The 24,225-nt window shown below is 37.6% G+C and overlaps 1 protein-coding gene across 13 annotated transcripts in view; it reads left to right on the top strand.

Annotated features, from left to right (window-relative positions):
* Nucleotides 1–24,225, top strand: part of XRN1 (5'-3' exoribonuclease 1) — a 122,002-nt gene that overhangs the window by 26,159 nt on the left and 71,618 nt on the right. For all 13 annotated transcript variants that reach the window (XR_016232749.1, XM_008266280.5, XM_008266277.5 and 10 more), the window contains exons 9-18: nt 376–443; nt 760–897; nt 1,894–1,954; nt 2,135–2,240; nt 4,820–4,909; nt 6,299–6,455; nt 9,981–10,100; nt 19,197–19,366; nt 21,280–21,400; nt 21,491–21,589. Coding sequence is in view for 12 of the 13 variants with exons in the window: in XM_008266280.5 (XP_008264502.3) it covers nt 376–443; nt 760–897; nt 1,894–1,954; nt 2,135–2,240; nt 4,820–4,909; nt 6,299–6,455; nt 9,981–10,100; nt 19,197–19,366; nt 21,280–21,400; nt 21,491–21,589 (1,130 nt within the window). In the remaining variant the exon portion in view is untranslated. The remainder of the gene's footprint in view (nt 1–375; nt 444–759; nt 898–1,893; nt 1,955–2,134; nt 2,241–4,819; nt 4,910–6,298; nt 6,456–9,980; nt 10,101–19,196; nt 19,367–21,279; nt 21,401–21,490; nt 21,590–24,225) is intronic.

Genomic DNA, 24,225 nt, shown 5'->3' on the forward strand with positions numbered 1-24,225 from the left:
TAGAAAATTTACAAATGATAGGATGCTGAATAAAATGAACAGGATAGCAGGAAAATAGTCCTTAAGTTAACATTGCAAACTGAATAATCTAGATAAGTTCCTCAACATTTTAAATTTAATTAATTATTACCAAATGTTGGAAATTACAGTTATGAAAACCTGGAATTTCTTATATTTTGCTTATGAGAACCTTAAATTTCTTAAATTTACATTATGGTAAACAAAGGTCATAAAAACAAGGACCAGTTTATGTATAGCCCAACACTGAGTGTTTTTCTTGATTAGTGGAATGTTAATAATCAGCATTTTGTGGATAGAATATTATAGAATTGCTTAGAAAAAATAATATACAAATTTAGATCATGTTCATTTCAGGTTATATTAATGAAAGTGGGCATCTCAACTTACCTCGATTTGAAAAATACCTTGTGAAACTATCAGATGTAAGTAACTAACAGTTTCTTCCCTGTCCCGGGATAGCTCACAATGGTCAGTAACAAATTACATGATGCCGGAAGAAAGAGACTTTAAAATTCTTTTCCAGTTGTTTCCTCTATATAAGTAATTTCACCTAAATTATTTTTATTTGTTTTTCATTTTTAATTTTCTGAGTAAAAGATGAAGTCTCCAAGTGTATAAAAAAGTACTGTTCTCCAAATTACTTTTCCCTAGTAGTAGTAGTCACTATTAAAAGCTTACTTTGTATTCATCCAGATATACTTAAATTCGTTTTAAATGAATTTAAATATTTCTGTGCAGTTTGATCGGGAGCACTTCAGTGAAGTTTTTGTGGACCTAAAGTGGTTTGAAAGCAAAGTTGGTAACAAGTACCTAAATGAAGCAGCGGGTATTGCAGCAGAAGAAGCCAAGAACTATAAGGAAAAGAAAAAATCAAAGGTGTCTGTTTTTTTAGGTGTCCTTTCATTTTTTCAGCTGTAAAAATAAAAAACAATCATTTGAAAGATATTATTTAAAATCAGTGAGTTCTGTTTCTAGCTCTTCATTGTAATGAAACAGCAGCCAGTCAGCATTCTACTGTTTGGTTACTCTAAAGAAAACAGGCTCTGCAACATTTTGGTAACCTGTATGCACAAAACTTAAATCTCAGTAATCCTGGGTTCCCTCATCTCAGTCCTTAAACTTCATCAGTCTTCCAGGCATATGTGGTCAACTTAACAACTATAGGAATGGCCCTGGCATGGAGTGTTAACAGAGGCCCTAGATTGGATGACGAAAAGGAAATGTAAATAAGGAAGTTCAAAGAACTATTGGAAGTCACTGGCAGTAGATTAGCAATTAGAAAAGAGAAAATAAAGGATTGAGATCACAAGAAGGAAAAATAGATGGGTGGGATATGAAAGATGTGGTGATGGGAGAATTATAGAAAAGCAAAATTGTTATGGAAGACAAATGAAGTGGAATATAGATAGTAAGAGTCTTAAGTATGACAGGATTCAAAGATACAGAAAATAGGTAATATATATAACCATTGAATTCAAACGTAAACACACTGTATTAACAGCAACCCAGAATTAGATGTATCAAAATATTAAAATTGGAACATGATAAAAGGATTTTATATTGAGTATTTAAATACTCTTTTCTAAGTAAATGAAATATTCTTAAAGTGTATTTTTCCTGGAAAACATATTTAGCTAAATATTTTATACTGGTAAAAATTACTTATTGTGTGTCTTTGAAAGGCCTGAAAGCTAAGTTCTACATAATAGAAATGCATAGTTTGGGGAAACAGTGATAACCGAAACTATATTACCTGAGGTTTATTTTTAATGATTGTTTCACCTTTTTTTAGTATTTTTTAAATCTCCCTATTTAATATTTCACTTTGAAATGCTTTGCCATTCATTTCGTGTTAATTTATAATTTTTATAGGGCCAAGAAAACTCTATATGTTGGGCTGCTTTAGACAAAAATGAAGTAGTAACTTCTAAGGGTGAGTACAGACTATGTATTTTGATGTTATTCCTTTGACAAATAATAATTCAATAATGATAGAACAGATTTCTATGATAGTGTGTAAACATCTTCTTTGATATGCATTTCTCAAAGTGTTAGGTGGAAATCCAAGATATTCATAATTGTCAGTCATTATCTTTCTGTTTTTTTCCCCCAGATAATTTAGAAGATGAGACTGAAGATGATGACCTATTTGAAACCGAATTTAGACAATATAAAAGAACATATTACATGACGAAGATGGGAGTTGATATAGTGTCTGAGTATGTTTTTACTAATGCTTTTACTTATGGAAAGTAGAAAAAATTAGGTCTTGCAGTTCCTAGTAAAGAGCATAATTTTTCTAAGAGTGGGAGAAAAGGGATTTTTTTTTCTTTTTTTGACAGGCAGAGTGGACAAAGAGAGAGAGACAGAGAGAAAGGTCTTCCTTTGCCGTTGGTTCACCCTCCAATGGCCGCCACGGCCGGCGCGATGCGGCCGGCGCACCGCACTGATCCAATGGCAGGAGCCAGGTACTTATCCTGGTCTCCCATGGGGTGCAGGGCCCAAGCACTTGGGCCATCCTCCACTGCACTCCAGGCCACAGCAGAGAGCTGGCCTGGAAGAGGGGCAGCCGGGTCAGAATCCGGTGCCCCGACCGGGACTAGAACCCGGGGTGCCAGCGCCGCAAGGCGGAGGATTAGCCTAGTGAACCGTGACTCCGGCCGGGATTTTTTTGATTTTACAAAGTTATTGTAGATCTTTTGACTATTTTTGGAGAAAGTAACATTAATTCTGACATACGTTCTATTCCTGTTTTAAAAATTACCAAAGAGAATGTGATCCACAATATATTATAAAGTTATTATATATTAAAAAGTTGGAAATTATCTAAATGTTCAGTAAGAACATTCATTGTGGTCAGCCTTTGCTTCAGCATCAGCAGATCATTACCTCTGTCACTTCCACCATTCCCCAGATCTGCAGAATTGCTATGACTGATTCTTAACAGTTTGGAAGGATGCTTATAGTATCTTAATAGAGACAAATTTTCAAAGCACAACACAAAATCATATATATAGTATACTCTCGTTACTTTAAAATTTTTTTTTAAAAAACTGAGTATAGAAAAAAAGACTGAAAAGAAACAGACCAAAATGTGGTAGTGATTGTTACAAGGTGATAAAAATGCTTTTCTTCATCATTCAGGATTTCAACACTGAGGAAATATTTCTTTTATAATAAGAAAATAAATTGCAGGTTCACAAGCACACTTCCCAAAGATATAGAGGTATAGAATTTCTTTATTTTTAAGAAGTTTTCATTTATTAGACAGAGACAGACACCCCTAAAATGCCCACAACAACTGAGACTGGGCCAAGCCAAAGCTGGGAGTCAGGAACTCAATCCAGGTCTCCCCTGTGAATGACAGGAGCCCACTATCTTGAACCACATTACCTCTGCTTCCCAGGGTCTCTTAAGGAGGAAGCTGGAGTCAAGAGCTGAGTATTGAACCCAGGTGAAATGGGAGGTAGGCATTGTAACTGTTAGGTTAAATACCTGCTGACCCAGGAGATAGAAAAAGTCTAAGATTATTTTTGTTCTCTTTCGTTGTTTTGGTCATTTGAACATCTATTTTACCTAAGCCTTAAATTACAACATTTAGTTTTGGAGAAAGAAGTGATTAGAGGGAATACTGTTTGGCAGATAAAGCCAAAGAGTGTTCTGGCTGCTACAACCAGATTTTAAAGATATTCCTGCATCCAACACTCTGGTAGTAGGTTAAGCCTGCGGCTGCAGTGCTGACATCCCATATGGGTACCAGTTCAAGTCCTGACTGCTCCACTTTAAATCCAGCTCCCTGCTAATGGCCTGGGAAAGCAGTGGAAGATGACTCAAGTGCTTGGGCCCCCATACCCATGTGGGAGACTCAGAAAAAGCTCCTGACTCCTGGCTTCAAATCAACCCAGTTCCAGTCGTTGCAGCCATTTGGGGAGTGAACCAGCAGATGGAAGAATTCTCTTTCTCTCCCTCTGTTTCTAACTCTGTTTCTCAAATTAATAATAATAATAAAAAGATTTTCCTGCTTTACTTTTTTTTTTTTTTTTTTTTTTTTTTTTTTTTTTTTTTGACAGGCAGAGTGGATAGTGAGAGAGAGAGACAGAGAGAAAGGTCTTCCTTTTTTGCCATTGGTTCCCCCTCCAATGGCCGCCGCGGCTGGCGCACTGCAGCCGGTACACCGCGCTGATCCGATGGCAGGAGCCAGGTGCTTCTCCTGGTCTCCCATGGGGTGCAGGGCCCAAGCACTTGGGCCATCCTCCACTGCACTCCCGGGCTACAGCAGAGAGCTGGCCTGGAAGAGGGGCGACCGGGACAGAATCCGGCACCCCAACCAGGACTAGAACCCGGTGTGCCGGCGCCGCAAGGCGGAGGATTAGCCTAGTGAGCCACGGCGCCGGCCCCTGCTTTGCTTCTATGTTAGTCTTCAGTATCTTCTGAAATGAAGAAGATCCCCATTCCTTTTTCCTAACCCCACCTGCGCAGTTTAAGAATGTCAGTGCCACTTTATCAGAAGTTTCATTGGCTAAATCTTCAAACTTAAACCAGAGGCATTGTTTGCTGATTAAATATGCATAGCAGGATTAACTATTTGAGTACTTAGGAAAACTGTAAGGTATGTCCTGTAAATGATAGGATAGAATTTTTTAAATAATATTTTTGAATTTTTAGCTGTGAATTTTAGCTAATTTGTTGCTTAAATTAACCATATGAATTAAAGTGTGGTGCCAGCACATGTGCCATAAAGTCACTAGCCTCTCCTCAAAAATAATATTGTAATAAAAATATTCCTTTCTGTTTTTAGTGACTTTCTGGCTGATCAAGCTGCATGTTATGTTCAGGCAATACAGTGGATTTTGCACTATTACTATCATGGAGTTCAGTCCTGGAGCTGGTGAGAGACTAAAAACAAAAATAGCATTTTGTTTTTTAGTAATGTTTCATTCTACTAGAATCCCATCTAAGAATATCTTTTCCTTTCATTTCTACTTATGCCATATTTTTTTAAACAACCAAGTTTAAAAGAAATACAGATAATCTCTTCTTAAATTAAAGCACTAAGAAAGACTTTTGTATAACAAAAATGCCTCCAGCCCTAATAGATGATTCACAATAAAAGGTCTTTGTTAATTTTAAGAATTTAAAGTTCTTTATCAAAATGAATCAAGTATGACATAGTCTTGGTAATTACTGAGTCTGTGTTATGCTTAGGTAAAGGTTTTCTTCCTACCTTTTTTGTGTTTGAAAAAAAAAGTGTGAGTTATTGCTATTGTATCCAGGCATTAAGTCCAGTCTCTTGAAAAATATGTTCTCATATTATCTTCATAACTGTCTAAAGCAAGCTTTTTTTCCCCTTTTACAGATAAGAGAATTGCAGTTCAGAAAGCTTAAGTAATCTTCCCAAGTGTATACAGTCTAATCCATATGTATCTAATTCCATTGTACACATTTCCCATTATTTCACATGCCATTCTTCCTACCAGACTTTCCCATACTTTTCAAATGTATTCCTTAGGTCCATAGTTATGGATTATAAGACATGTCCTTCCTTTCTTCCCTCCCTTTCTTTCCTGTATCCTGAGTCAAACATTAAGAGAATATTTTTTTAAATTATAAATTGTGTTGAAGCTTTGTAAAAATATTCTTAAAGGTTAGGTATTATATAGTTAAAGGGAAGATATTAAAAATAATTAATGTGTGATTGATATATGGTTTAATCCTTATCACAAACTCACTAATGTGCATAACTGATTCAAAGATAAAAGTTCTTAAAGCTGATTGGTAATAGCTACATTGGCTCAGACTTACTCTTCTTTACTCTGTCCTCATGAGCTCTTTGGGGTTTTTATCAGAACATTTTAGCTGTTTCTAGCCCCTTCAATGTAGGGTTGGTCCAAGTGACCAACTGAAGTACTTCTGACTGCATCATTAATTCTGTTCCAGTCTATTGATTGCAAGATTCATGATCAACGTTTTGGGAATTAAAAGGAGCACTACCTTATATGGCTCCTTCAATTACCTGATAATATACCATCTTAAAAATGTGAAACAACACCTTGAAAATCAGGGAACTGTAATATTTGTTACCATTGTTTGATCTAATTTTTCCAGTGGTGCTAATTTCTTACATTCATATGGTAATACTTTATTTTTGTGAGTATTACTGTGTTTCTTTAAAACTACTGCTATATATTTTAAAAATAAAACATGGGGGAAAGTACGTGCTTAATATTGACTTGTTTTGTGGAGTTGCTAGTTGCTTAAAACACATTTTGTTTTATAGGTATTATCCTTATCATTATGCACCTTTCCTATCTGATATCCGAAATATTAGTACACTCAAAATCCATTTTGAACTTGGAAAACCTTTTAAGCCATTTGAACAGCTTCTTGCTGTACTTCCAGCAGCTAGCAAAAACTTGCTTCCTGCATGTTACCAGGTAGGTTTTAGAATTGAATGTTTTTATGTGCTTTTTGGTAGTTCATAACTCTTTGTCCAGACTGAGAAATAATAGTCTGCAAATTTATTTAGTAACTAAATATATTTATTTTCATTTTAAATATAATATTTAGCACATCTCTTAAAAAGTAATTCCTTGATTTAAAATCAGTTTTTTAAAATTTATTTTTTATTTGAAAGTTAGAGTTATAGGGAGAGAAAGGAGGAAAGACAGAGAACTTCCATCCACTGGTTCACTCCCCAAAATACCACAGTGGCTGGGGCTGGGCCAGGCTGAAGCCAGGAACCATGTGCTTCTTTGGGTCTCCCATGTAGGTGCAGGGGCCCAAGCACATGGGCCATCCTCTGCTGCTTTCCAAGGAGCATTAACCTGGAACTAGATCAGATGTAGAATAGCCAGGACTTTAACCAGCACCCATAGGGATGCCAGTGCTGCAGGCAGTGGTTTAACCCACTGTGCCACATTGCTGGCCCTGTCAGCTTTGTTTTAAAAATACAAATGAACTCCTTAAACCATTCAGAACCCAGCTTCTTTATTTTTAAACCGTTTAAAGCACATCAACTTGTCTCAACACTGAAGAAAGTAAAACAGACAAAATCAGAAGCTATCTACTTGGTCTAAACCATATTTATTTCTCTTTTCTTTTACTTCGGTCTAAACAATATTTATTCCTCTTTTCTTTTACTTCTTATGAATATGAGTGGTTCTAATAAGTCATTTACAGCACTATTACCCATCTAATGAGTATAGTTGCATTTTAAACGTTTCATATATCAAATTGTAAAATGAAAGGATTTCCTCTGGTTAACATTTCATGTATATTTCATATTTAAATACAACATTTCACGTATCAAGAGAAATGTTATTAATGAGGGTGATACACTAAACATACTAGGCTGACTAAAGGTAAGGGTATCTATTTCTATTTTTTAAAAAAAATTTTATTTATTTGAAAGGCAGACAGAAAAAGACAGATGGAGAGAGATCTTCCATATGCTGGTTCACTCCTCAAATGCCAGCCAAAGCCAGGAGCCCAGAACTTAGTCTGGGTGTCCCACATGCATGGCAGGAGTCCAAGTACTTGAACCATCACCCCCTGCCTGTGAGGGTAGCCATTTGCAGGAAGCTGAAATTTGAAGCAGAAGTGGGATTTGAATCCAGGCACTCCAATATGGGATGCAAGTCTCCCAAGCAGCTTCTTAACCACTGAACCAAATGTCCATTTCAGACTTTTGTCCTTCCATAGTCTGAAGAACTTCTGTGAACAGATGCACACACACATACAGACCCCGTTGCTTTAACAATGTTAGAACTCTTCTGCATCATTCTGAACCTTAGTTTATCCTTGATCCTGGCTCCTGACTTCCTTCATATGTTTTTTGGATGCTTATTTTTATTTCTTCAGATACACTGATACTTCTTTCTTCAGATACTTAAATTCAACTACTCTGGAGGATGACCCTGCAAGTGTTTTACAGCCACATCTGTTTTAATTGCTCAGTTCCATGCAGTGTTGCTTATTAAGTATTTTGAGTATCACCTGGGAGTTTGCTGTTTTATTTCTTTCAAAATAATTTTAGGGGCCAGCGCTGTGGCTCACTTGGTTAATTCGCCTACGGCGCCAGCATCCCATATGGGTGCTGGGTTCTAGTCCCAGTTGCTCCTCTTCCAGTCCAGCTCTCTGCTGTGGCCTGGGAGGGCAGTGGAGGATGGCCCAGGTGCTTGGGCCCCTGCACCCGCATGGGAGACCATGAGGAAACACCTGGCTCCTGCCTTCAGATAGGCATATCACCGGCTGTAGTGGCCATTTGGGGAGTAAACCAATGGAAGGAAGACCTTTCTCTCTGTCTGTCTCTCACTTTCTATAACTCTACCTGTCAAATAAAAATAGTAGTAATTTTAGAGGGGCCAGCATTGTGACACAGCAGGTTAAGCTGCAGCATGCAACACTGGCATCCAGTATGAGAGTTGGTTCAAGGCCCTACTGTTCCACTTCCTATCCAGCTCCCTACTAATGTGCCTGGAAAGACAACAGACAATGGCCCAAGTACCTGGGCCCCTGCCACCCACATATGAGACATGGTTGAATTTCCAGGCTCTTGGCTTTGGCCTGGCCCACCCTAGCTGTTGCAGCCATTTGAAGAGTGAACCAAGCCAGCGCCGTGGCTCAATAGGCTAATCCTCCGCCTGCAGCACCGGCACACCGGGTTCTAGTCCCGGTCGGGGCGCCGGATTCTGTCCCGGTCGCCCCTCTTCCAGGCCAGCTCTCTGCTGTGGCCAGGGAGTGCAGTGGAGGATGGCCCAGGTGCTTGGGCCCTGCACCCCATGGGAGACCAGGAGAAGCACCTGGCTGCTGCCTTTGGATCAGCACAGTGTGCCGGCTGCAGCGCGCCGGCCGCGCCGGCCATTGGAGGGTGAACCAACGGCAAAGGAAGACCTTTCTCTCTGTCTCTCTCTCTCACTGTCCACTCTGTCAAAAAAACAAAAAAAGAGTGAACCAGGAATGAATATCTGTGTGTGTGTGTGTGTGTGTGTGTGTGTGTGTCTCACTCTCACTGTAGTTCTGCCTTTCAAATAAATATCTTCTTAAAATAATAATTTCTTATATAATCTTTCATTGTTATTTCCCATAAGACATCTTTATGCTTTCTTTGTCTACCTCTGTTATATAATCTTTAATAAAAATGTGTTTTTGGAATGTTTCTCTTCAATACAAGTGATGCACTGACTCTTGGATTTTAGGATTTTTTTTTCTTTTTAAATTCAAATGACAGTTGTTAGATTACTTAATGCAACCAATTGATTAGGACACAAAAGTAGATTGTTAATTTGAGGTTAAAATTGGAGGACTGGGCTGGTATTATGGTTTAGCTGGTTTAGCCTACCTCCTGCAGCACCAGCATCCCATATGGTTGCCTGTTCAAGTCCTGGATGCTAATATGCCAGGGAAAGCAGCAGAGTTTGGCCCAAGTACTTGAGCCCCTGCACTCACTTGGGAGACCTGGAAGAAGCTCCAGGCTCCTGGCTTCGGCATAGTCCAGCCCCAGCCATTGTCATTGAGGCCATTTGGGGAGTGAACTAGAAAATGGAAGATCTATCTCTCCCTCTCTCCCTCCTTTCTTTCTCTTCTCCTCTCTCTCTAACTCTGCCTTTCAAATAAATACAAAATAAATCTTTTAAAAAAAGAAGACAATTAGTAGCCTCTTAATGAACTGAAATGAAGTTTAGTGTGAAAATAGAATTTATGTGGTAGGTCTTGTAATGTGAAAAGACAATTAAAAAATGAAAAACAGCAAAGCCCAGAGTAAAACAGGTCATTGATAAATATTAATGAAATAAGAATCCTATAGTAGAAAATCAAAAAATATAGGAAGTATAACATATCTAAGATATAAAAATTTAGCTTGCTTAAAATTTTAAACTAAAATGAGGAAATGCTACAAATATATTTACAAAGATCTAAACTGATATTCTGATTCATATTATACTATTTTATTTTTACAGCATTTGATGACCAGTGAAGACTCACCAATTATAGAATATTATCCACCTGATTTTAAAACAGACCTAAATGGGAAACAACAGGAATGGGAAGCTGTGGTATTAATACCTTTTATTGATGAGGTAAGTATATGAAATTATTGTGTACACACATATATACATATGTAATTTTATATGTATTATACATATATGTATTATATGTAATTGGAGCAAATTTCATGTATTTTGTAAATACAGTTTAGAGAACATAATGGTACTTCCTCCTTCCTTTCTTATTTTTCTTTTAATTTTTATAATGACATACTTTCAATTTGCTTTATAATCACAAGCTTAGTCTTCCACTAAAGAATTCAACAAGTAGTAAGGAGAAATACCACTGTTCCTGAGGAGTATAGACAAGGATTATAAATAATAATTTCAAAATGTCAATTTCACTCATATACATCACATTGTTTTTGTATTCTGTGTATTAGTTATCACAAGTCAGAGAAAACATGATATTTGTCCTTTTGGGACTGACTGGCAAGCATAATATTCTCTAATTGCATCCATTTTGTTGTGAAAGATGGGACTTCATTCTTTTTTTTTGGCTGAGTAGTATTCTGTCATGCATGTATATCACAACTTCTTTATTCAGTCACCAGTTGATGGGCATCTGGGTTGATTCCATATCTTAGCTATTGTGAATTGAGCTGCAATAAACATGGGGGTACAGATAACTATTTCATATGCTGATTTCAAAACAGTTGGAAATAGCAATACTTGCCTCTGAGGAATCAGTAGCACAAGAAGACAAAAAAAAATCAGTAAAGATACATAATACTTGAATAATGCAAGATGCATATTTAGCTACATTAATATTTATAGAACACTACACCCAAAAACTGCAAAATATATTCTTTGTAAGTGAATAAGAAACATTCACAAAGTTTATTTGCTGAACCATAAAACATGTCTTAATAAATTTAAAAGAATTGAAATCATATAGAGAATATTCTCTGAACATGTAGAATTAAATTAGAAGTTAGTAACAAAGATCTGGAAAATCTCTGAATATTTTGAAAATAAATAATACACTTCTCTATAATCTCTGGATGAAAGAAGAAATTAAAACTAGAATTAGAAGGCATTTGGTACAGTGATTAAGGTGCTACGTGGGATACCAGTATCCCATATCAGAGTGCATGTGTTTGAGTCCCAGCTTCCCTTGCCATTCCAGCTTCCAGCTAATACACATCCTGGGAGGCAGCAAATGAGGGCTCAAGTACCTGGGTCCCTGTCACCCTTGTGGGAGATTTGGATTGAGATCTGGGCTGCTGGATTTGTCCTGTTGTAGGCATTTGGATAGTGAACCAGCAGATGTTTGGGTTCTCTCTCTCCTCTCTCTCTCTCTCTCTGCCTTTCAAATAAAATGGAAATAAATGGAAAATTTAAAAATAAAAGGAAAGCTTTAAAAATATTTTATCTGAATGAGTATGAAAATACAGCTTATCATAAACTGTGATTTGACTAAAGTAGAGCTTAAAAGGAAACTTAATGTTCTAAATTAAGAACAAGAAAAAATTTTTTTAATTATATAGCAGCAGGCATGGTGACATGGTTGGTTAAGTGACCTCTTGCGGGGCCAGTGTTGTGGAATAGCAGGTAAAACTGTCACTTGTGATGCTGACATCCCATATGGGCGCCAGTTTGAGTCCTGGATGTTGCACTTCTGATCCAGCTCCCTACTAATGTGCCTGGGAAAGCGGCAGAGGATGGCCCAGGTGCTTGGACCCCTTCACCCAGGTGAAATTCCTAGCTCCTGGCTTACGCCTGACCCAGCCCTGGTCATTGTAGCAATTTGAATAGTGAACCAGCAGATGGGATATTTTTTTTTCTCTCTTTTTCTCAGCTTCTCTCTCTGTAATTCTGCCTTTCAAATAAATATGTAAATAAATCTTTTAAAAATATGTTAACAGAAAGAAATGGCCATGTGGGATGCCCACATCTCATATTGAAGTGCTTGATTCAAGTCCCAGCGACTCGGTACTTCCAATCTAGCTTCCTGGGAATGGGCCTGGGAGGCAGCAGATGATGGCTTAAGTGCTTGGGTTCCTGCCACCCAGGTGGGAGAACCAGATGGAATCCCCCTGGCCTAGACCTGACTCTTGCAGGCAATTGCACATCTGTCTGTGTCTTCCTCTCTCTCTCATTCTGCCTTTCAAACGAATAAATTTTTTTTAAAAAGAAAGTTATCCAAGCTTCTGCCTAAGCAGATGAAAAAATAACAAAAGATAGAAATATAAGTCAGGGAAAATGACCAACAGCAGAGAGAAATCAATGAAACTGAACGTTGATTCCTAGATATATGAATCAAGAAAAAAAGTGAGGATGGAGGGGAGAGAGGGAGATACATAAACTGCCAATATTGGGAATATTAGAGGAACTATCCTATAGAGCCTACACATAATGATAGTTAAGGAATATTTTGAACAACTTTATACCAACAAATTCAACATTTTCAAAGAATTTCTTTATCCAACATTTCTTTAAATACACAAGTAACAAAGAAATATAAAAATTTGAACAGTTCTACAACATCTTACTAGTTTTTAAATAAGGGTGCTTGTTGCTTGTAAAAAGACATTTGCTGGCCACTAGACAGAGGACTAAGCTATGAGATAGTCATTATTGCCTGCATGTATGCAAACTTAGTTCCATATAGATGTTTATTGCTGTTCATCCAGTTATCACGTTAATTCTTTGTGAATGATGTTTCTTTTCAGCTTGAGAACCTAAAGGACATTTTAAGTAGTTTCAAAAAGATTTATTATGATATACCTCTGATAAAAACTTGTAGCAACAGAATTACTACATTCTTTATAGTTTTTGTAAACAAAAACTATAAGCTCAGAATTTATGTGCAAAGTAAGGTATCTGAAAATAGGTATGTAGATATGAAAAGCAAAGTTCCTGTTATACTTTAATCAGAGAAAGTAATGGTGGAAACATCAAATTGGGATACATGGCAGGATTTTCAGAGCTGAGAGATATTGATGAGACCAATTTGTGCCTCATAGAGAATTATTGCTCAAATTCTAGTAGTATAAGCAGGAAGAGCTTAACCTGTAAGGTGTGAACTTTGCACATATACACACGTATATATACACATGCACACACACACGTCCTTTCAGCTTGAGCTTGTGTGAGACTTCCTTTCACATCTATGCATTTTTTATTAGTGCTCCATCTGATTCATCTGATTTATTTATGGGTGCAAGGTGAGGAGGTTGATATGAGCAAGAGATGGGTACAGTTTAAAGTCACTTTACTTGCTCACAATTCTGAGTCAGCAGTTTGGACTGGGTCAGGTTTGTTCTTTTTTTTTTTTTTTTTGACAGGCAGAGTGGACAGTGAGAGAGAGAGACAGAGAGAAAGGTCTTCCTTTGCCGTTGGTTCACCCTCCAATGGCCGCCGCAGCCGACGCGCTGCGGCCGGCGCACCGCGCTGATCCGATGGCAGGAGCCAGGAGCCAGGTGCTTTTCCTGGTCTCCCATGGGGTGCAGGGCCCAAGCACCTGGGCCATCCTCCACTGCACTCCCTGGCCACAGCAGAGAGCTGGCCTGGAAGAGGGGCAACCGGGACAGAAGCCGGCGCCCCGACCAGGACTAGAACCCGGTGTGCCGGCGCCGCTAGGCGGAGGATTAGCCTAGTGAGCTGCGGCGCCGGCCGGTATTACAGTTCTATATACCAAGTTTAATGATGATTCCATGAAAGTATGTGTATGATAAAAGTTCTATGGTGCCAGGTACCAAAAGCAAAAAGTCAATTGTAAAAATTAGTATATTAGTTAATGGTGTTGTGCCTCTTTCATTGTCATTGGGTTTGGTAATGAACTATTCCTAAATGTAAGATGTTACCATTGGGAAAAACTAGTCAAAGGTACATAGAAATATTCTGTACTAATTTTGTAACATCTTGTGAATCTTAAATTGTTATTTTGGAAAAGTCTCAGAGGGCTGTCACTTGTCTAGCATAATGTCCTATCATTGACAGCATTACCCCATGATGTATAATCCAAGGAAAAGAGTGACAAGCTATCTTCAGTCAGCAAATATTGATTGAATATTTCCTTTGTACCTGGCTAAAAGCTGTGTACTTATACAATTTTGTCTTTAGTAGAATTGTCTACTTTCCCCCCAGTTATATAAATAAAAAGCTTAAGCACTTTCTCTCTTAGAATCTTATTGTATGTATTATAAATTTAATTTTTTTCTACAAATAGCAAAAGGTTTTATGTGTAAAGATGGATATACTCATACTCATGGTGGTACGTGTGTGTGTGTGTGAGAATGAGAGATGTTTGCTTATTTGGTTTACTACTATTTAGTTAACTTTTTTATGAAATAACAGTCTCTCTCTATTCTAAGGTAGTCATTAAAACATAAACAATTTATAGAAAGTTTGTTTTTGCGGGGACAGCATTGTGGCACAGAGGTTAAGCCACTGCTTGTGACACCAGAGTACAACTGGTTCACATCCCAGCTCCTCTACTTCCAATCTACTTAGGATGCATAAATCCTGTATCCAAGTACCTGTTCAAGACCTGACTACTCTACTTCTTATCCAACTTAGTGCAAATGTGCATGCAAGGCAGTAGATGATGGCCCAAATGCTTAGGTTTCTGCCATCCTGTGGGAGACCAGAATTGAGTTCTTAGTCCTGGCTTTTTTTAAATGGGACACATAAGTCTTTTTCTACAACTTCTTCTTTCCTATAATAAAAATATTATGAATATCCCATCAGGTTAGTAGATAGAAATCTTACACATTCTTTGATAGTATATGTCATAGTATGAATGTACCAAAACTTATTCACCCAAAACCCTTATGGATAGTCAGCTACCTCATGTGTCATTGGCTAGTGAGTGTAGTTTTGTGATACAAGTGCTAATGTATTAATGTACTCTTTTTGAGTTTTTAAAAATTATTTATTTGAATGGCTGGTATTGTGGCATAATGGGTTAAACCTCTACCTGCAATGCCTGCATCCCATTTGGGCACCAGTTCAAGACCTTGCTGCTGCACTTCCAATCCAGCTCCCTGCTAATGTGCCTGGGAAAGCAGTGGAAGATGGACCAACTGTTTGGGCCCATGTACTCACGTGGGAGACTTTGATGAAACTCCTGGCTTTGGCCTTGCTCTGCCTCAACTGTTGCAGCTATCTAGGGAGTGAACCAACAGATGGAAGATCTCTCTGTGTCTCTCCCTCTCTGTCTCTGTAACTTTGCCTTTTCAAATAAATAAAATAAATGGTTTTTTAAAATTTTTTAAATTATGTATTTGAAAGAGGGGGAAGACTTATCACCCATTGTTGATTCACTCCTCAAATGCCTACAAGAGTTTGGATTAAGTCAGACTGAAACCAAGATCCATGAACTCCATCAGGGTCTCCCTCATGGTTGGCAGGGACCCAAGTACTGGAGGTATTGCCTGCTGTCTCCCAGGGTACACATTATCAAGAAGCTGGAATCAAAAGCAGAATGAGAACTCAAATCCAGGCATTCCGATATGAGTGTATCCCAAGCAGCATCTTAATTGCTGCAGAATATGTTCACTCTATCTTTTTGTGTTTTTTAAATATATTCTTCTGTATTATGAACCTTCTATAAAGTTAACTTCCAAAAGCAGGATTGCTTAACAGAAATGTACATTTTTCATTTTAGTGGAAGTTAATAGATTACCTTTCAAGAAGCTTGGTTCAGTTTGCACTAGCAATATTTGAGTGCTCACTTTGCTGCTTCTACTATTGCTTTTTCTAATTTTTGTCAATCTATTGATGATAAAAAGTGTCACTGTCTTATTATTCAGTTTTTCTCCCTGGTTCTTAATTTGAGTATATTTTTCCCCAGTTTTACTGAGGTGTAATTGACAGAAAATTGTATATATTTAAGATATGCCACAAAATGTTTCTTTTCAAAGATTTTATTTATTTGAAAGGTGAAGTTATCAGAGGCAGAGAAAGAGAGAGAGATGTTCCATCTATTGATTTACTCCACAAAGGGCCACAAAGGCCGGAGCTGGGCTGATCCAAAGCCAGGAGCCTGGAGTTTCTTCCCACTCTCCCATGTGGTTACAGGGGCCTAAGCTCCTGGGCCATCTTCTACTGCTTTCCCAGGCCATAGCAGGGAGCTGGATCGGAAGAGGAGCAGCCGGGACTAGAACCAATGCCCATATGGGTTGCTGGCAATGCAGGTGGAGGATTAAACTACTGCACCACATCCTCGTCCCCTATTCTACTTTTAGAGTTCAACATATTTAGATTCCACACATAAGTGATTCAGGGTTTGTCCGTCTGTGTCTGACGTGACATAATGTCCACCAGGTCCATCCATGTTGTCACAAATGACAAGACATACTAATTTTTTAGGGCTGAATAGTATTCCATTGTGAGTGTGGGCTGTGTATATTACATATATTTCTTTTTTAAGTTTGTATTTAATGAATGCATTTTTTTCATAGATACAACTTTAGGAATATAGTGGTTCTTTCCCCCATACCCACCCTCCCACCCCACCTCCCATCCCACCTCCCTCTCCCATCTCCTTCTTCATTATGGTTCATTTTTAGTTTGATTTTAGATACAGAGGACCAACTCCATGTTAAGCTCAGATTTCAACAATTTGCACCCCCCCACACACATATAGAGTACAGTTTGAGAACAAGATTTGCAGTCAATTCTCATAGTACAACTCATTAAGGATGGAGGTCCTACATGAGGAGTAAGTGCACAGTGACTTCTGTTATTCTTTTAACAATTAACACTCTTATTTGTGATGTAGTGATCACTCGAGGTTCTTGCCATAGACTGCCAAGGCTATGGAAGCCTTTTGTGACCATAGACTCCATCGGTATTTGGACACGGCCATAAGCAAAAGTGGATGTTCTTTCCTCCCTTCAGAGAAGAGTACATCCTTCTTTGATGGCCCTTTCTTTCCACTGAGGTCTCACAGAGATCCGTTACATATATTCTTTATCTATTCATCTATTGATGGACACTTAGGTTGATTTTGTTGCTTGGCTGTTGTGAATAATAGTGTAACAACCATGGGATTGCAGATTTCTCTTTGACATACTGATTTCATTTCCTTTGGCTGTATACCCAGTAGTGAAATTGATGGATCAAACACTAGTTTTAATTTTTTAAAGTACTTCCATGCTGTTTTCCATAAAAGCTATACTAACTTATGTTATTACTCTATACATAATATATAATTTATATACTAATTTACATGTAGAAAGTGTTCCCTTTTTCTGTATTGGTATCAATTTTATTTTTTTTGTCTTTTTAATAATAGCCATTCTAACAAGTGTGAGATGATACCTCATTGTGGTTTTAGCTTACATTTCTCTGATGTTAGTAATGTTGAGTGTATTTTCATAATACATATGACCATTTGTATGTCTTTTGGGAAATGTCTATTCAAGTCCTCTGCTTATTTTATAATTGGGTTATTGGGGGGGCTTTAATTTTTATATTTTAGATAATAATCCTTTGTGAGATTTAAAATTTACAGATATTTTCTCCCATTATCACTCTGTTGATTGCTACCTTTGCTGTATGAAGAAAAAGCTTTTTGATTCAAATTCACACTTGTCTGTCTGTTTTTCTTACCTGTGCATTTGTGGGTATATCCAAAAAATCATTAACCAGACCAGTGTCAAGAAACTTTCCCTGTTTTCTTCTGCTAGTTTTATAGATTCATGTCTTAAAGTCTTCAGTTCATTTTGAGTTGGTTTTTGGATATGATGTAAGATGAGGGTCCAATTTCTTGCTTCTACATGTGGCTCTTCAATTTTCCCGTCATTTATTGAAGAGATTATATCTTTCCCCATTATATATATTTTAATATATGTTTTCATAATTGGCAAAATTGTACATACTTATGGTGTACAGTCTGATATTTAAATGCATGTATGTAACATTATGATCCAATTAATTAGCATGTACATCCATTATATGTTCTTGACACTCTGTCAAGTCCCAAATTCCTTTTTGCTGTTCATAAATTCATTTTTTCATATGTAAACTGACATCATTTTTGTCCTTTTTTTAAAGAAACTACTTTAAAGCACTGATTGGAGTTACATGTTAATTTGGAAAGGTAGATATTGTTATACCACTGCAGAATTTATAAAGAAACAGAATGCTCTGTGAATTAGGTAATAATTAATCATAAATTCACATTTAAACTTTGATTTCTGTGCTACTGCACTTATCTGCACTTTAGCAGTTACTGTGAAGAATAATAGCTTAGGGGCCAGCATTCTGGCATAGCAGGTTAAGCCTCCACGTGTGATGCCAACATCCCATATCTACAGTGGTTTGAGTCCCCACTGTCCCGCTTCCTATCCAGCTCCCTGCTTATGTGCCTGGGAAAGCAGCAGAAGATGGCCCAACTGCTTGGGCCCCTGTACCCACATCGGAGACCCAGAAGACGACCCTGGCTCTTGGCTTCAGCCTGGCCCAGTCCCCACCATTGTGGCCATTTGAGGAGTGAACCAACGGATGGAAGATCTCTCCCTCTGTCTCTCCTTGTCTGTGTAACTCTGCCTTTCATTTAAACAGATAAATCTTTAAAATGAAAAAAAGAAAAGAGTAGTATCTTCAGAGGAATCTGCAGTGGCAGCGATATTCTAGAGACCTTTGAAAGAAATAAATAATGTCAGTTTTTTATTTCATGAAATAGATTTTTCCATTAGTTAAGAATTTGCTTTTCAAGAATACAAATAGTGATTCTGTATATGATTGGAAAATATTTGTTCTGTATGTTGAGATCACAGAATTTTTAAAAAGATTTGCTTATTTATTTATTTATTTAAAAGAGTTACAGAGAGAGAGAGAGACAAGAGGGATTGATCAATTGATCTTCTGTCTGCTGTTTCGCTCCCCAAGTGGCTGCAATGGCTGGGGCTGGGCCAGGCTGAAGCCAGGAGCCAGGAGCTTCTTCTGGGTTTCCCATGTGTGTGTAGGGGCCCAAGCACTCGGGTCATCTTCTGCTGCTTTCCCAGGCGTGTTAGCAGGAAGCTGGATACAAAGTGGGACAGCTGGGACTCAAACCACTGCCCATATGGGATGCTGGCATCACAGGTGGAGAATTTACCTGCTATGCCACAGTGCTAGCCCCGAGATCACAGAATTTTTATGCTGCTAACATTCCTCTTCAATCTTTATATTCAGAAGCGATTGTTGGAAGCAATGGAAGCTTGTAATCACTCCCTCAAAAAGGAAGAGAGGAAAAGAAACCAACATAGCGAGTGCCTAATGTGTTGGTATGATGGAGAAACAGAGTTCACCTACCCCTCTCCATGGCCAGAAAAGTTTCCTGCCATAGAACGATGTTGTACAAGGTAATGTTGTTTGGTAATTTTTTTTTTTAACAGCAATAAAAGTATGCCCTGACTCCCACACACATGCACACACATGATGTTGAATATCTATTTGAAGAATTAATAGACAGTTTCATATATATAGCCATTGTTAATTAATGAGTTATATCCAGCTTGCCAAGAATCATAGCATCTCTTAACATCTGTTTCTATAAACCGTTTTCTCTACTTTAATGAGATTCTACTTCTCTCTTTCCTTCTGTTAAAGTTGTGAATTTTTCTCTTTAGTGTTTCTGCCATGTTTTCCTCTCCCCAAAAGTTCTTTGTCTGCATTTTATTTCCATTTTCCTTGTCTCTGCTCCAAGCATTAGATACACTACGATTTAGTATCTTATTCCTGCTAACTACCCAAGTAGGACAAAGGAAAAAAAATTAAGCCTCTATGTTTTCTTACCTCAGATCCATTTTTTTCCTTTCTTTTCTTCATTAAAATGTCTTCGTTTTTTTCTCCTTTCTCACTCTCCCTTCAATCTGCCCAGTCAGCAGTTGAGTTACTAATAAAGCAGATATCTCCCAGTTATGATTTTTCCTCTTGTTAAGGCAAAGTAAAAGATGAAATTGGTATTATGAAATGTTAATTTGGGGGACCAGCATTATGGCATAGCAGGTTAAACCACGGCCTGCAACACTGGCTTCTCATATGGGCACCAGTTCCAGTCCTGGTTGCTCCACTTCCAATCCAGCTCCCTGCTAATTGTGCCTGAGAATGCAGCAGAGGATGGTCCAAGTGCTTGGGCCCCTGCACCCATAGGGGAGACCTGGAAGAAGTTCCTGACTTCAGAGCAGCCCAGCTCCAGCTTTTGCAGCCATTTGGGGAGTGAACCAGTGGATGAAGATGGATCTCTCTGTCTTTATGTGTTTCTCCCTCTGTAAACTCTGCTTTTCAAATAAATAAATATTTTTAAATGTTAATTTTCTTTTTTTTTTTTAAGATTTATTAATCTTTTTATTTGAAAGGAAGAGTTACAGAGAGGCAGAGGCAAAGGTAGTGATTGAAAGAGGTCTTCTATCCGCTGATTCACTCCCTAGACAGCCGCAATGGCTGAAGCTGTGCCGATCCAAAGCCAGGATCCAGGAGCTTCTTTTGGATCTCCACACGGATGCAAGGGCACAAGGACCTGGGCCATCTTCTACTGCTTTCCAAGACCATAGCAGAGAGCTGGATCTGAAGTAGAGCAGCTGGGACATGAAACATTGCCCATACGGGATGCCAGCACTGCAGGCGGCAGCTTTACCCACTATACCACAGCGCTGGCCCCTAAAAATGTTAATTTCCTATCCTGGGTCCCAGAACATGAAAAATATAAAGATTTGTTATGCTTTATCCTTTCCTTATAAGAGCAGGTATCATGGCATAGTGGGTGAAGCCACCACTTGGTACACTCACATCTCATATCAGTGCCTAGTACAATTCCTGGCTGCTCTGTACTTCCAGTCCATCTTCTTGCTGATGTGCCTGGGAGGCAGCAGGTGATTGCCCAGGATCTTGATTCCTTCCAAATATCCATGTGGGAGACCAGGATGAAGTTCCTGGCTACTGGCTCTGGCCTGACTTAACCCAAATATTGTGGGTGTTTGGGAATAAACCAGTGGATGGCAGATCTTTTGTTCTCTCTCTCTACCTCTCTTTCCCTTTCAAATAAATATATATATATAAATATTTTAGTTTTATTTAAAATTAATGGGGGAAAACTTCTGCTTAGTAATCTATATTCATGATTGTATCTGGCCCAATAACAGAGGAGCTAGCTTTGCCTGCTTTGTGTTTTTCTTAAGTAGTAAGAATGACTCTTGCAAAATATTCAAAGGAAATTAAAAACCTAATTGACTGTATTGTATGAATTTTAAATGAAATGCCTTTGTTTATTTTCCAGGTACAAAATAATATCATTAGATGCTTGGCGTGTAGACATAAATAAGAACAAAATAACCAAGGTTGACCAGAAAGCATTGTATTTCTGTGGATTTCCTTCTCTGAAACACATCAAACACAATGTCAGTGACTTTTTGGTTCAGAGCTCTTTTACTTTATTAAATGCAAAGTGATTAAAAAGCGTTAAAATTAAATTTTTATGATTCTTTTAGTTTTTTTTGAAGAAAAGTGGTGTTCAAGTGTTCCAGCAAAGCAGTCGTGGTGAAAACATGATGTTGGAAATCTTAATGAATACAGGCTCAGATGAACTTGTGAGTATTTTATTTCTCATTCATTTACTGAAGCTTACTAGGCATAAAACTATTTATAGGTGCTGAAGTATTTACGAAGGAGGTGTAACATGCTGTTAACTCCAGAAATTCAAAATCTAAATAAGGATAAAGCTAAGAAACATATACACAAATTATATAACAATTTAAGAACTAAATAATTGTGGTACCATAAGCAAAAATTGTTCCTGGAATTTTGAAAACGAAATGAGCCAACACTATAGGCTTGTAGATGAAAATAGTCTTGAGCTGGATGCTAAAAACCCTTTAGGACAAAGGAGAAGAGAAGAAAGGCATTTTACCTGAAAGAAACATGAGATGGGGATTTTAGTTTTTAAAAAATGCAGTATGTTATCTTATTCTTTTATGTTTTTTAGTATGTCTGAAATATTTCTTAATACTTTTTCTTTTGTTAGAATAAGTGTGATATATTTGACGAGAAGGCATAGATAAACCTGACTGAAGCAGAGGACTTGTGTTGGGAAGTAGTGGAAGATAAGGTTGAAAAAACAGATTGAGGTCAAATTATGGAGGAAGACCTTGAATACCAGGCTAAGGAGTTTGAACTTTTTTTTTTTACATGATTGTTATCTTGAAATTGGTATTTTCGTGAAGATTAATTTGGTGGCAGTATATTAAACTAAATTGCACAAAAGATTTGTGGAAGATAATGGGAAAGCCTGCAAATTCAGAGATTGTAGCATTAGACTATAAGAACATAAACTGTGGAAATAGCCATAGATCTAGAGGAACAAGATAAAGTAAAATTAACATTATTTATGTTCAAATATGGGTAATTAAAAGAGGAACAAAATAGTAAATATGACTGAAATACCCAAGCTAGTTAAAGATAATTACATTGTACTGGACTAGAAAAGGGAAAAGAAGAAAGTTGCTGATTTAGGAAGATTAATGATAAATATAATAGAAATTTAAGGTGGTAATGGGATATTTAACAGGAGGTGTACCTCTAGCCTTTCTCACCCAATTTTCTACAAGAGATATGAGCCCCAGTTCTCTAAATCATTCTTTATATGTAATAAATTAGTGTATCTTTTGTGCATTTAGAATAGTACTAATTACATACCATCATACATAATTGAGAAAATGGATCATCTTTTGTGTTCAGTGGTTCAGGAGAAAAAAGTTTATAGAGGCTTTTAATAAACCATTAGATACTTAGAGCTAGAGCTTCAAGGGAGGTAGGTCTATACAAAATAAAATTGAGAACTGGTGAATGGAGCCTTGTGGCTCATTTTCCTAAAGAAAATACACTAAAGTGTGCGTAGTTTCAAAATAATGCTAGTAAAAGTGACACAGTGACAGAAAAGTAAGAAAGAATGATTGCCAAGTAGTATCACAAAAGCATGGAGAAAGGCTGTATGCTGCACAATTTTTGCAGGAAAAATAAAAACTAAAATAAGATCTGTGAATCTGTGCTATAGAGTATCAGTTTTGGCCATTGAGAATTCTGTTCCAGTAAACTGGTGCAAGCAGAAGTCCCAAGCCCTAAGGACAAGGCCAGAACTAGGAGAGAGGGAATAATGATAGCAGGTATAAGTGATTGGTCAAGTTTTCTTTGAAAAGAGAGCTAGAAACAAATAATAACTGGAAGTAGAGAAGGAGGAAATCATCAAGCAAGATCCATGTAAAAGACAGGAGATAACACTAATTGGAGGAGAAAGGAGATCTAAAAGCCACTGAAGAGGAAAAGGCTGTTTTGAAAACTAGACCCCATGTGAAGTAATAAGGGAGTTTTTCCAGGCATAAATAAAGGTTTAACCTAGGAAAGGAGACAACTTTTCAACAAAAACTGAAGAAAAGGGTACAAGAATTAAATCAGATATAGACGTATATAATGAAAAGGGAAGCTTGTTCTATTGATAACTTGTTTATTTGTCAAAATAGTTTTTCTGTTTTGTAAGTTCACAATAAGAAATGTCTGAATAGAAAAATAAGTAATTACTCAAAAGTCAAAAGTAATCTTTAATTGTTAAAGAAATGATTGTTAATAATGACTAAGGATAATAAAAAATAAATGAAAATTTGTATTTAAACTTTAGTTTCTACTACCAAATTGTTGTCTATCTATATGTATAAATTGGATAATACATCTTAAATATAGTTTATTTATTTATTTATTTTTGACAGACAGAGTGGACAGTGAGAGAGAGAGAGAGACAGAGAGAAAGGTCTTCCTTTGCCGTTGGTTCACCCTCCAATGGCCGCCATGGCTGGTACGCTGCGGCCGGCGCACCGCGCTGATCCGATGGCAGGAGCCAGGTACTTCTCCTGGTCTCCCATGGGGTGCAGGGCCCAAGCACCTGGGCCATCCTCCACTGCACTCCTGGGCCACAGCAGAGAGCTGGCCTGGAAGAGGGGCAACCGGGACAGAATCTGGCGCCCCGACCGGGACTAGAACCCAGTGTGCCAGCACTGCAAGGCGGAGGATTAGCCTAGTGAGCCGCTGCACCGGCCTAAATATAGTTTAAAACTAAAACTTTAAGAAATTTTGTACAGAATATTTGTACAGAATTTTTCAGTTTGTAAAACATTTTTTGTTTATTATTTTCTTTGATCCCCAGCATTGTAAGGTAGACATCATTTCTTCTCACAAA

Source organism: Oryctolagus cuniculus, chromosome 4 (genome assembly GCF_051225735.1).
Source record: "Oryctolagus cuniculus isolate XC-2025 breed Fujian yellow rabbit chromosome 4, ASM5122573v1, whole genome shotgun sequence".
Taxonomy (NCBI): Eukaryota; Metazoa; Chordata; class Mammalia; order Lagomorpha; family Leporidae; genus Oryctolagus; species Oryctolagus cuniculus.